Below are 13,331 nucleotides of genomic sequence, written 5' to 3' on the forward strand. Positions count from 1 at the left end.
CGGTGTATGACGCGGAGGCATGGACAATGAATTCATCTGAAGATGCGCCTTTTGGAGATTTCGAGCGAAAGATTCTTCGAAAAATTTACGGCCGTTTGAGATTTAACGATGAGCTGTATGAGCTTCACAACGATATAGACATAGAGCAGCGAATTAAAATGTAGCGGCTTCGCTGGCTAGGTCATGTCGTTCGAATTAACAGAAGCACTCTAGCTCTGAAAGTATTCAACGCGGGTCGCGATGCTAGTTAGAAAGACCAGGTGGAGAAGGACTTGGCTTCACTTGGCGTTAGTTGGCACAGAAGACTCGGCCAAAACAGCTTCGGCGGTTACAGCGCCAATAAAGAAGAAGTTATTATTAGTCGGATTTGGTGTACTATAGATCAAAATACCTAGTAGCAGCTTTGTCCCCTAGAGATATTTTTACTTTCAGTTTTCTTAATGTTTATGCAAAGCTACTAAAAATTAACTCATTCATAACATTAACCTTGCAAATTTCATTGACATGGCAGTTTTTGTGATATATTGTACCAACATACATATTCGTACATACGAATGATAAAGAGTATATAAAGGTGTGTATCAGAACCTATGAATGTATATGTAAATCGGATTTGTTAAATCAACCAATGCATCATAGCACCATGTCATAGACATTCAAAAAAAAAATCAAAGCGCCCTGTCAGCGCATAGCTATACTGAACCTTCTTCACTAACCAACTAAAATCTCGGCTAATCCAAGGCACACCCGATTGGCTAATCTAATCCGTTTTGTGCTCGCAAAAATCACTGCCAATTTGTGGGAAAGTGTTAGTATAAAAGCTGTTACAGCAGATCAACACAATTCTGTCAACGTTGACCGGTGAAAGTGTACACAGCAAACCGAAAGAACAAGTGTTTCCAAAAAACTGGAATTCATTACAACACAGCGTTGTTTTGGATAGCTTTGGTTTGGCAGTGCATGAAAAGGACGAAGTATATTGACCACTATGGATATGGATATGGAATATTCGTATAGCTTACCGAATCCGTTTGGAAATGTGTCAACAGTGTCGACACTGCGCGCAGAGGCAAGGTGCTGTAGATGCAATATTAATTTTCAATCCCTCCCCACATGCCATTCCAGCTTAAGTACCAACTATTTACTCTTAGAATGTCAGATGTGCGGCTAATCGGTTGGAATGTGCCGCCAGAAGAGTTGCGTCATATACCCGATCATTGGTTGAAGTATCCGGAACCACCTGCTTCCCTACACTATCTGCTGGGCACGTTGTATCTCTTCTTTACAACCGTATCGATGGTCGGTAACGGTGTGGTCATCTGGGTGTTCACGGCGTGAGTATGGCGGATAGACTACAGTTAATTCGGAAGAGCTTATTTTAATTTCTAACTCTTTCTCGCGCACAGTGCCAAATCTTTGCGTACCCCATCTAACATACTGGTTATCAATTTGGCCATCTGTGACTTCTTCATGATGCTGAAGACACCCGTCTTCATCTATAACAGCTTTCATAGGGGATTCGCTTTGGGTAACTTCGGTTGCCAGGTGTATGGCATACTCGGCGCTTACACCGGCATTGGCGCATCTACCACGAATGCTTTCATTGCATACGATCGCTACAACGTCATCACCAAACCAATGGAAGGCAAAATGACGCATGGCAAGGCGATTACGATGATTATGTTTGTGTATCTCTATGCCACACCGTTTGTAGTTGGATGTGTGACGGAGACTTGGGGCAGATTTGTGCCAGGTAGGTGAAATGGCTTATTTTCTTGTTGTTACATGTGTTACAGTTAGGGATGGCAGCGATTAATCATCTGATTAAATGAATCGATTATTTTGGTCCAATTTACGATTTAATTGTATCGTAGTTTTGTGTTTCATTAATCGATTATTAATCAATTAATTGTAGAATAATCGTAAAAATATTTTCAAGAAATATGAATTCTGTAGTTGCAAACAGCCACAAGAATTGCTTAAGTTCAGAGCATACAATAGTTGTGCATTTAAGCCTTGTCAAAGCTACAAACCTAATACCGAATTTCCATAAGGCATTGAAGTGACAAAAAATTAGTGTCATTTAAAAATTGCCACGTGGAATTAAATATAATGACGAATATTTTTTAATGCCCAATTTTGTTATTAAGAATTCGCAGACTATACTGGTTAAAGTCTTGATTCGGTATTCGATAACTCCCACCATTGTTTTGTTCTCGTAAATTACCGAATATAATATTACCATATTGACGAGATGGCAAGTCTGATAATGTGGTAACACACGCTTTAAAATGTCAGTTAATTCCTTTCTGTCACCTATTTCCTGGAATTTTTCGCGCGAAAAGTGCATACATTTTTTAAAAAGTTCAATAAATTTTTCTAGCGTGGAATAAATAAATGTTTTTTAAAAAATAAATAAATTGTAACAGTAAATTGAATGAATTTACTTACTCATATGCGTTATGCCTTTCGGCAGCGAGCAGATTTAAAATTGAATAAATTTCGAACGGCTGATTGCGGTTTACCAACTATCTGAAAATTATCAAGCTTCCAACACGATAAAATAATGATAAAATAATTTTACACAAACAAAATACATGGGGAAAAATTACCGAACACCCGAGTACCAAACTCGAAGTGATGACCCCTATTGTAAAACCACTTTTTGCCAAGTTTTAACGTATTATTTTTGTTGTTATTGAACTTTAGTTATTTTTTTTTTTATAAAAATATAGTTCATTCTTTAACAAAACCCGTGTAAATCCAAGTTTTTCAAATTTGTGCAATATTAAAAAAAAAATCAACAAACTTTCGTATAAGTTTCGAACGTTTTAAAAATTCTAAAAAATCAATCGAAATTTTTAGCCATTTGAAACTTGTACTTTATTCTACTAGAATGCAATGGGCTACAAAACTGCATACTTAGAATTTAATAAATTTTAACGAAAATTTGTTGAATTTTTTTTTTAAATTGCATAAATTTTTAAGGCAGTGCACTATGGGAAATTTGAGCCTATTTTGTGGCCAGAAGTCAATTTCTTAACTTGCTTGAAATTAATTTTTTTTTTTGTAGTCAAAAGATTGGTACAATACAGCGATGTTCTATTGAAGTTTTCAACAAATAAATTTTCGTGATTGGGATAAAGAAAAATTCTTTGGGTGTTCACACCAAATTTTGGCAAATACCCAAACGTGTGACACTGCCTTTGAACTTGTATTTATACCGATGTTTTTAAATAATGAACTATAAAAAAACTAACCAAAATTATATAACAGCAAAAATTATATTTTAAAACTTGTTAAAATTTGGTGCGGCTATAATTTGTTCGACTACTGTACATAAGTTTACAATGATTACTAATCGCATTTTAAAATTTTCAGGCAATAGCCTCATGCGATTATCGATTATATTTTTTGTTGTTTGTGTGAAATATTTTATTTTTATCAGTATTCTGCTTTTAATCAAAATATGTTGAAATAAGTGAAACTAAAAAAACAATTTTGCCAGAAACCTTAGTATATTGAGACCTTTAGAGGCAATGACAGTAATTGTACTGTGGCGAAAAACGCAAAACTTTAAGCCAGTAATTCCGCTAGTGCATTGCGGTAGCGAACAAATAATTAAAGTATTACCAAAGCAGCTCGTCGCCCAAAAATTAGGAGATGCCGTCTTGAAACAATTTGACCGAAGATTTGGCTCCATCGAACATTCTTTGTTTGCTAGCCACATCAACTTTACTCGACCCAAAGTTGAAAAAAATCATTTCAAAGATCCGTTAGCATTGTCCTCAGTAAAGAAATTCTTCAGAAATTAAATAATGTGCGCAAATCATCTTATGGAAACGTCTTTGGGCCCCTCATAAATCTCTTTTACACAAACGAAGGCGAAAAGATGATGACTTTCGAAAAATGTTATTTAGTTGATACTTCGGTGGCTGCTGAACGCCTTTTTTCAAAAGCTGGTGCTAAAGCAACCGGGAAACGCAACCGTGTAGCAACAAAGCGCTTATCAAAACTCTTGGTTTTGCAAAAATGTGTAAATAATAAATAATTATCGGCGGTAAAAATACTCGTTTTATTTTGTTTAAGGCTAATTAACCAGAGAATTAGAAATTTTTTATGAAAAATGTTTTTGTGAATACCCACTGTAAAAAAGTGCCTTTAAAAATTTGATTAATCGATTATTTCTGAATAATTGCAATTAATTTTTTTGTGGTTTGTGATTAATCATATGATTAATTAATCGCTTATTTTATTTTTTTGGCCATCCCTAGTTACAGTAATACAAAACGAGGCGATAAACAAACACACAGCCGCGTGTATGTATAACTTTTTTCAGTTGGTATTTAAAACTTCCCCATTACTTTGTTTGGCAACAGAGTTTAGTATTTAGTATCGATCCGATGCAATACATACATGTACATATGTTTGTAAATGTATGTATGTATTTTTGTAGAAAGATTGAAATTAAAGTGTGTAAAGGGTGCTAAAAGTTCAAGGTTGAATTAGACGGTGATTCCAATCTTGCCGTTCACATGGCTAATGCATTTTTGAGTATCGGATAAAATTACATAGTTTAAAAATGTTTGAAGTATCACACTAACTATATACATGTCTTTACAAACAGGTGGTTAACTTTCAATTAGGTTTAGGTAACACTGTGTAAAAAATAAAAAAAGTAGTGTTACGAATCATATATGTACATTAGGGTGGTCCAAAGAAATTAAAGTCGGAATTTTAATACTCTCACCCCCTAGCATTGTTCGAGGTATATTGAAAAAAACTATACTACTGTATTTCTTTATAAAAAAAAATATTTAGAGGTGGCTTAAAGGGCTCAAAGTTTTCCATGTATTTTATGGAAAAACCCAATTTTTTATAGAAATAGTATAGAATCCTCCAAATCTAGACTCTTCAATGGACCCTTCTTCAGGAGAATAATAGAACAATAAGTTGGCACTTACAAACAGGGCCGTCCAGAGAAAACTCGGGCCCGGAGTGCAAAATCATGGGCCCTGCCCATAAATTGTATTAATTTAAAAGCATGTGATCAATTGACAGTTTTCCACGTAGCGTTTTTTAACGTTTAAAAGCCTATAACGAAGAAGCAGTTTCTAGCGGAAGTATCGAAAAATATTTTTTTCTATAATGAATTAATTTTTTTTTATTAAAATGTTAATTATAAATATAAGATAAGCTGCTATAATTCAAAATCAGTTAACAAACTCAACGAAATCATAAGTCTGCCATTATTTCAGGCCTCTCAAAAATCCTGGGCCTGGGGGGATTGCACTGCTTACCACTACACGACTTCAAGGAATATTACAGAGAAATCTTTTACGATAAAGAAATATACCTTGATAACATTTCTAGACATCGAGCGTACTTTCAACAACATCACTTTTGAAGCAATCAGATCAGCCCTAACGGAAAAGTAGCTTATTTCGGGAAGCTGGTTTAAGTATAATGCGTTTATTCGGACTGTTGCACGTCTCTAAACGAGATGGCTGAGCAGTCTGCTCTTCACTTGGTATGAGTGCCGTGGCAGCGGAACATATCAGGCAACGAAAAGGCAGACGAACTTGCAAGAGAGGGCACATCCGCTCCACTTTCGTAGTTCCGGAAGTGTTTAGGCATTCCGCTCGCTACCTTCAAGCTCATTCTTAGGGATCTATCTCTTAAACTAGCAAGTGATAGGTGGGCTTGAGTCACCACTTGCTGCAATACGAAACTTACGTGGGCAAATTGGAACGAAAAACGGCCGAAGGATCTCCTCATGCTGAGCAGAGGGGACTTAGCCGCAGCGGTGGGTCTGTTAACAGGCCATGTTGCCATCGGAAGGCACGCGGAGAGGCTAGGGGTCTCCCATAACGACTTCTGCAGGAGCTGCAGAAACGAAGAAGAGTCAGAAACCTTGCAGCACCTGTTATGCGAATGCCCCGCTCTTTGTGGAAGAAAATGAAAGTTACCCGAGTTAACCGAGGTAGGTAACTTCTGGATTTCGCGCAATCCACACGATGGTTTCAGGGTTCTAACGATCCGCGTGGTATCACAACGGGCCCAAAATCGAACGGCCTAGTATGCTACCACCCCAATGTACATACATACATATACCCAGTTTTCTAGTTAGACTGTTAAGCGCCCGGGGCGAATATTTATATAACGCCCACAACTACTTCCTACAAAATACTCCATGTTACCACAAAAAAAAAAACAATTTTTACCTCCAAAATTTACTTTTTCCATTATTCGCCATTATTTACCTTCTTTTCACTGTGAGGTTTTCGTGCAATACATACAAGCAGTTTAAATACATTTGAGACTGTAAACTTTACTCAAAAACTTTGCATGGCGTACACCATGAACATAGCGAGATCCACTATAGACTAAATTCTTCCGAGTAGTACTTACAATTATTAGTAAAGTAAACACCAAAGTCATCCTGAAGAGGACGTCAAAAATCCCAACATACATATTTAGTGGTTTACGAGATGCCAAATCTTGGCCAGGAAAAATCAATTTATTTTTTAGAAATTCGATGGTTGGGCAAATCAGCAGCAAACTTCGAAATGCTGATGTCAAGTTGCCGCAGGTTCATACTGGTCGATCTTTAGACAAGGGCGTAGCCGGATCAAATGTAGGAAAGAGCAAAGGTTAATATAAGAAAACAACAAATCTCCCAGCAATAGGTGGTTCCCTGGGTTTAGAGTCCGTAAGATAAAAAACATATCCAATAGGAAACCCAAAACAGCCTTTTTAATTGCCCTCTCTCCCAAACTTCGACGGCCCACCACACGAAACAAGGACTACGCTTTACGCATATGCGCTTGCAATGTCCGTACCGTCCATAGGAAAGGTGTCTTCATACAACTGCTGGTTTTCTTACAGAAATACTAGGCTTGCATCACATTGCACAGGAAATGCGGTGGGCAGAGCATGATTGCAAATAATTTTCAACGTGCGACATCTATGTATTACTGCTGGCATGAGACGGCGGTGGCCTCGACAGCTTTAATCCAGGTTCACCCCTATCAGTGAACGAATTTTCGCAATCCGCTTAACATATTTGCTCCAACAATCGAATGTGAATTCTGCTTAAACAAGAACTGTTTGGGTCTCATCGACCGGACACAAATGAGCAGTGGGAATCGATCTTGCAATCTGCTCAAACCGCTACTGTTGCCCAAACAAGAAGAGCTGCTATGACAAAAGTGTCATGCAGCTTCTGTAGAGAAATACGCATCATTCCAACCCACCCTGCAGCCAAATCTGACGCGCGCGACAATTCAGCGGTACCGTGGTAAGTGTGAATAGCTTGAGATGCAGACAGGCAAGAATGCGACGCAAATTTTTTATCAGAAATAAGAATAGCACCCAAACAACTGCGGAAAAATCCTTCGCCCCCCGATTACACGTCGAAAAATCTGTTTGTGTTTGTAACAGCTTGTTTCTAAATAATTAGCAAAAACACTGAGCGATGATGATTTGCACCGCTAAGCTTATGAAGAAATTATGGGAGAAATAAACGACTTGTAACAACAATGAAATGCTGGCCTAAAGGAAAAACGCCCGAAAACTGTACCACAGAGTAAGGCGACTTACAGAAGGTTTCAAGGCCAGTGTGAACTCCTGTAAGAACAACAATGGTGAATTCTGGAGGAAACACCTTTCCACGATCCCGAGCCCCAGTCGATGATGACGGAGTTGATTTTCCTCCGCCTGGCTATGACGAGGGACGAATAACAATTACGCGGCGGAAAAACAACAAAGCTGCTGGAGCTGACAGCCTGCCAACTGAGCTATTCAATTACGACGGCGAGGAGCTGATACGGAGCATGCATCAACTCTTGTGCAGAATATTATCAGATGAAGGCATGTCCGACGACTGGAATTTAGAAAGGCGACCCCGAAAAATGCACCCACTACCTCGGGATCAGCTTTCTAAGCGTACAAGATCTTATCGACCGTATTGTGTGCAAGATTGGGCCTTATCAGTGTGACTTTAGACCTGAAAAATCCACCATAGGCCAGGTATTCACAATATGCCAAATCTTGGAAAGGACTCGCGAGAACAGAATCGACACTCACCACCTATTTGTCGACTTCAAAGCCGCTTTCGATAGCACTAAATGCGCAGTTACCCACGGACGTAAAAACGGAGAACGTATCAGCTGACGTGAGATCTGCATGTTAACAAAAACTCACCACCGCTTGATCGTGACGTAGATGTTGCTTCTCTCTCTTTCTATCAACAGTACAATTGATATCTTTCTACGTACTTTACGCTACGCTACGTACACGTTCGTGGGTAACCACGCTGTAAAAGGAATCGCCTACACGCCGCGATGTCTAAATTTGGTATTCTCGCGAAACTAATACAGCTGAGAAAAATGGCGATGAGCAACACCATCAGCGCAGTCAGATTTAGGAAGTACCTCTCTCAGCCGTTTGATACCAAACGAGGCTTCAGACAAGGTGGGGCTGCCTTTCACGTTAATTCTTTAATCTGATGTTGGAGAAGGTGATAAGAGCCGTAGAACTAAACCGCGCAGGCACAATACTTTACAAGAGCGTACATTTGCGAGCGTATGCCGACATTATCGGCAAAAACAAAGGCTGCGTCCGTTCTACCTTCTCGCAGTTAGATAGAGAAGTAAAGCGAATCGGTCTGGTGGTGAACAAGAACAAAACTATGCGTCTCTTGTTATCAGTCAAACAGTCAGAGCATATCCTGACAATTACAAGTTTGAAAAAGTAGACGACTTCGTTTCGCCAGCATTAACAACAATAAAAATCTCATCCTTGAAATCGAACGCAGAATCACTCTTCCCAACAAAGCAATCATGATGAAATCAAGTGAAATCAATTTTCATTAAAATTATTAAATTATGAAAGTAAATGTGAACGTACTTGATTTATGGGAAGTAATTTAATCGAAACCAAGTAATTTATGCTGTAATGTGAACATAGTTTTAGGTGGTTTTTAAATTTTTTCGAATTGATTGATTTCATTTTTTTTTTTTGTATTTATCGAAGCCCTTGATTTGTGGGCCCTGGTTTCCCCATACTCTAACCATGTCATTTACCGCCACTTCATTTATGTAGTCTCTCTTCATATGCTTGTTTGAACCGACGAAGATTTTATATGTTTCATGGGAAGAAAAGGCCCTGATTTCGGCCTGACTGTTACTCGAAATTACGTAATTCTGTTTAATGGCGATGTTTTGACGCAGAATACGTCTTACGTTTCGATATGGAGGCTATGCTTAAATGTTGTACTTGTAATTTTTAGAGTTTTACGAAAACGCCTATTGCATGAGAACTAATGAAGCGATTTTAAAGAAAAGTGTGGCGTTTCAAAGATGAAATTCCAAACCTATCGACAGATCCATTTTTGTAAGTAACCAATTCGGTTTCTGTCGTAGAAACAACGGTAAAAATTGGCTAATTTTAGGGTAAATTTTGAGTCTTTAAAGTGCTCTAGCAAATTACGATTTGCAGACTTAAGTTTCAATTTCGGGATACAGGTTCTTTGGAGCAGTAGAAATATTAACGTGTACAAATTTTATATAAGTTCAACAAACACTGAGCATTTTAATGCAAAAAACTGTTGAAAAATTAGCTATTTTTTTATTATCAAAATACTCGAAAACTGCTCGAATGATTTTTTTTTGTTTTCTTTAATCAAAAACTCAAGTTTTTTCCTTTCATTTGGTATATGGGAAGTATTGGTTGATATCTTGTAAGTATGTTTATTTTACTCAAATATATGGGCATAAATGATTTTCCATACAAAATCACTTCGTCATCATTCTGCAAACACGTGCTTGCTCTGAAAGTGAGAGAAGAAGACAAAAAGTATGTATGTATGGTATTTCGGCTTTTGAGTAACAGATGACGCAATATTTATAACCAAATCGCAGCGTATGTATGTAAGTACATGAAGACCTAGGTAAATTTAAACACTTTACTTATAAATGGAGAATATGATATACATAAAAGTAAAAACAAAGATAAGATAAAGAAAAATATGAGGATGAGGATACCGATAAAAGTAAAGATGAAGCTAGAGGAAGAAAGATTAAAATAAAGGTAATTATAGAGAAAAGGATATAGACAGAGACACAATCTGGGGACTATTTCGGGATTTTAAAGATTTTTCGGAGTTCTCGGGACATCGATATAATAATCGATATTTTATCGGTTTTGTTATCGATATTTTTTATCGATTTTGTTATCCAAATTTTTTTTTCTGATATTGTTACTGATGTTGCTATTAGAGCTCTTGATATTCGATTAATCGAATATTCGAATTATTCGAATATGATACTATTCGAATAGTGAAATTCGATTAGCAGTATTCGAATAATCGCTCACTGTCGATTATTCGAATAACCTGCTCGTAGTCAATTATTCGAATAATAACTGGTGCTCGATTATTCGAATGTTGAAATGTGTGTAGGAATAAGTATGTACACATTTAAATAAATTGAAATGTAGGAACATAAGTTTGTTTTGAGACAATTTTGTAATTATTCAGCAACAATATAAATGAACAGGTTAAAAAATCACATAAAATGCATTTTACCTTCTAAGACGAATAATTAAGTTATTAAAATGGACACATATCTGTGAAGAAACGCTTATTATTATACAGGAATGTAAGAAGGCTAACATTTTGCGGTGACAAACAACTTCTACGTGGCGTGACAATATTCCCAGCAATTGAAAAAGTGCGTTCGGACTCTGCCGATGTAGCTGGTATGCACAAATATCTTGCGGTTAATTTGAAAAGTTCCGGATAAATAGCACGGTGATTTTTCCACCATGTTAGGGGATGAATGTTGTGGCCGATCTGAGGTTCAGCCAAATAAGAGTCGATTTGTGACATAAAATTATTTGTTGGGATTTCACCATCAAACAAAAAATCCAAGTCGGTATGTACTACGCTGTCTGTTTCTTGGTTAATGACATTGCTTACTTGAAGTTGGCTTCTGATAAAGTCATAAACCTTGTGTTTTGTTTGCGAATCTTCATCATTAAGGTTCTTATATCTGGGGTCTAAAAATTAGGAAATTATTGGAGCTGAAACTTTTTCTAAAACACAACCCATATTGAACCTTTCAAAAAGGGAATTATGTGCAGTTTCTTTGAATATATATTTATTTGCATCGTCTTCCGACGATGCGGCCATGTGGTTTTTAATAAGACGGTGTATTAAAGGTCGCACTAAAGACAATGTCACATTTTTGCCACCACATAGCACTGCAGTCGCTTTATCAAAAGGTTTCAAAATGTCAACCAAGTTCTGCATTTCACCCCACTCCTTCTCTTGCATTTCTAGCCTCAGCGCATCGCAAGTTTTTGTAACGGTTTTATCTGATAAAACTAGGCAGATTGCATTTCGATTCAAAAGCAGCCTCTCACACATGTAATATTTGGAGTTCCAACGTGTTTCGCAGCATTGTATGAGTCGATTTTCCTTTATCCCCAACTGTACTTGGCGGTTTACTAGTGCAGTTATGGCAATATTTGAGCGATGAAAATGTGCTGTTAAATTTCGTCCTTTTTTGCAAATTTTATCGTAATCAGGTACAGCTGCTAATGCGTCACAAGCTGCAAAAGGTGAGCGCTGCACTTGATGCTGTCCCCTATATTAAAAAGTTGTTGCGCTGCTGCATTCATGACTGATGCACTGTCGTGCGTTATCGCTTGCGTTTTGTCGGAAATGTTCCAATCGGCTAAAACTACTTCTATTGCGGATGCAATGTTTTCAGCATTTGGTCGGTCTATAAATACAAATTATTTAAACAATTGACATGTCTTAAAATTAAAACACAAATTATGCATGTATGTATGAGTGTATGTGTTTATTTTATATATCTACATACAAGGTAGTTATTTTAATAGATTTACCTTCTAGTTGCTCGTTACAAAGTGTAACTTTGCACAATTCACTATTTTTGTCAATATACTGGGCTTCGACTGATAAATAACAATCTTGAGTTCTTGATGTCCATTCGTCCACTGAAATTGATGCGCTTTCTACCTCCGCCAAATCGTTTGCAATTTTTTCTCTTACGTCATTATAAAACAATTGTAAGCGTGAGAGTATACTTTGTTGAGAGGGAACTTTGTATCCTGGTTCCAATAACTTCATAAAGTCGCGAAAGCCTTCAGAGGAAAGGAAGGAGATTGGTAACATGTTACTTGCGATTAGGCGTGCCACTCCACGAGATATCAATTCCTGACGTTCAAATGTGCAGTCATGAACGGTGTCGTGCTTTTTTCTCTTACGGCCACCCGAGGTGCTCGCCTGCGTTTCAACGCATTCACCACTTGTTGCATCGATATTCGTGTCCGGTGTTCTACATATGTGTAACAAGCTTGTGCTCTATATTTTACTTATAACTTATATTTTTCTTTATTTGTACTTACATGCCACCACCACGAATCGGTTCCTTCTTATGGACTTGTTTCAAGTGAGTGCTTAGCGAGGAAGTGGAGTAGTGGAAACTAAGGACTGCTCCACAAATGGAGCAGGTAACTTGCTTACCATCACTGCACTTCGTAAAAAAAACTCCACACCCAACTTTGTTTTCTTGCACTCATGTTCACAAAAACACACAAAATTTATAAATTCTTATTTTTTTTTTTGACAAATAACACTTATTACAACGATCGAATATTCGATTTTAAGAAGTTATTCGAATAATCGTAGCTTTGCGACTATTCGAATAATCGAAGAGAATCAACTATTCGAATAGTAACATTCGATTTCCAATCGTACAAACAATTGCCATTCGAACGTTCGAATATTCGAATAATCGAATTATTCGAACAATTTCAAGAGCTCTAGTTGCTATCGATATTCTTGGAACATTTTGATATAATAAACGATATTTTTTATCGATTTTGTTATCGATATTTTTATCGATTTTGTTATCGATTTGGCTACCGATATTCTCGGAACTTATCGATATAATAAACGATACTTTTTATCGAGTTTGTTATCGATTTTGCTATCGATATTATTACCGATTTTGTTATCTATATTACTATCGCTTTTGTTATCAATATTTTTTTTTAATGTGTGCTTTCGTTTTTGACTTGGATGTGCTCTTAACCATACCACGTATTCTACGTTTAAATTTAGCGGCCTGCTATACATGGATGTGTGTAAAGTTTACACTTTAAACCGTTTGACTCAATAATTTCAAGCCGCCTTTATACCAGACATTTTAGTTTACTCCTCAAAACTGTCGCTGACACTGTTAGCCAACGGTTTATTTACTTTTGTGATCCATGCAGCATTTGTGTTTGTGTCGAGC

The 13,331-nt window shown here is 37.1% G+C and overlaps 2 protein-coding genes across 2 annotated transcripts; one reads left to right on the forward strand and one right to left on the reverse strand.

Annotated features, from left to right (window-relative positions):
• The first annotated feature begins 852 nt into the window (after positions 1-852).
• On the forward strand, positions 853-1,804 carry LOC118754339 (opsin Rh3-like). Its single transcript, XM_036489213.1, has 3 exons — positions 853-1,074; positions 1,152-1,334; positions 1,407-1,804. The coding sequence occupies exons 1-3, from the start codon at positions 989-991 to the stop codon at positions 1,759-1,761; spliced, it is 624 nt and encodes a 207-aa protein (XP_036345106.1). The 5' UTR covers positions 853-988; the 3' UTR covers positions 1,762-1,804.
• An 8,820-nt stretch (positions 1,805-10,624) lies between these two features.
• LOC118754338 lies at positions 10,625-12,836 on the reverse strand. Its single transcript, XM_036489212.1, has 2 exons — positions 11,917-12,836; positions 10,625-11,789 (listed from the first exon to the last, which is right to left on the reverse strand). The coding sequence occupies exons 1-2, from the start codon at positions 12,203-12,205 to the stop codon at positions 11,602-11,604; spliced, it is 477 nt and encodes a 158-aa protein (XP_036345105.1). The 5' UTR covers positions 12,206-12,836; the 3' UTR covers positions 10,625-11,601.
• Positions 12,837-13,331: the final 495 nt, after the last annotated feature.

This window comes from Rhagoletis pomonella, unplaced genomic scaffold, assembly GCF_013731165.1.
Source record: "Rhagoletis pomonella isolate Grant_MI unplaced genomic scaffold, Rhpom_1.0 Rhpom_scaffold_03730, whole genome shotgun sequence".
In the NCBI taxonomy this organism is placed as follows: domain Eukaryota; kingdom Metazoa; phylum Arthropoda; class Insecta; order Diptera; family Tephritidae; genus Rhagoletis; species Rhagoletis pomonella.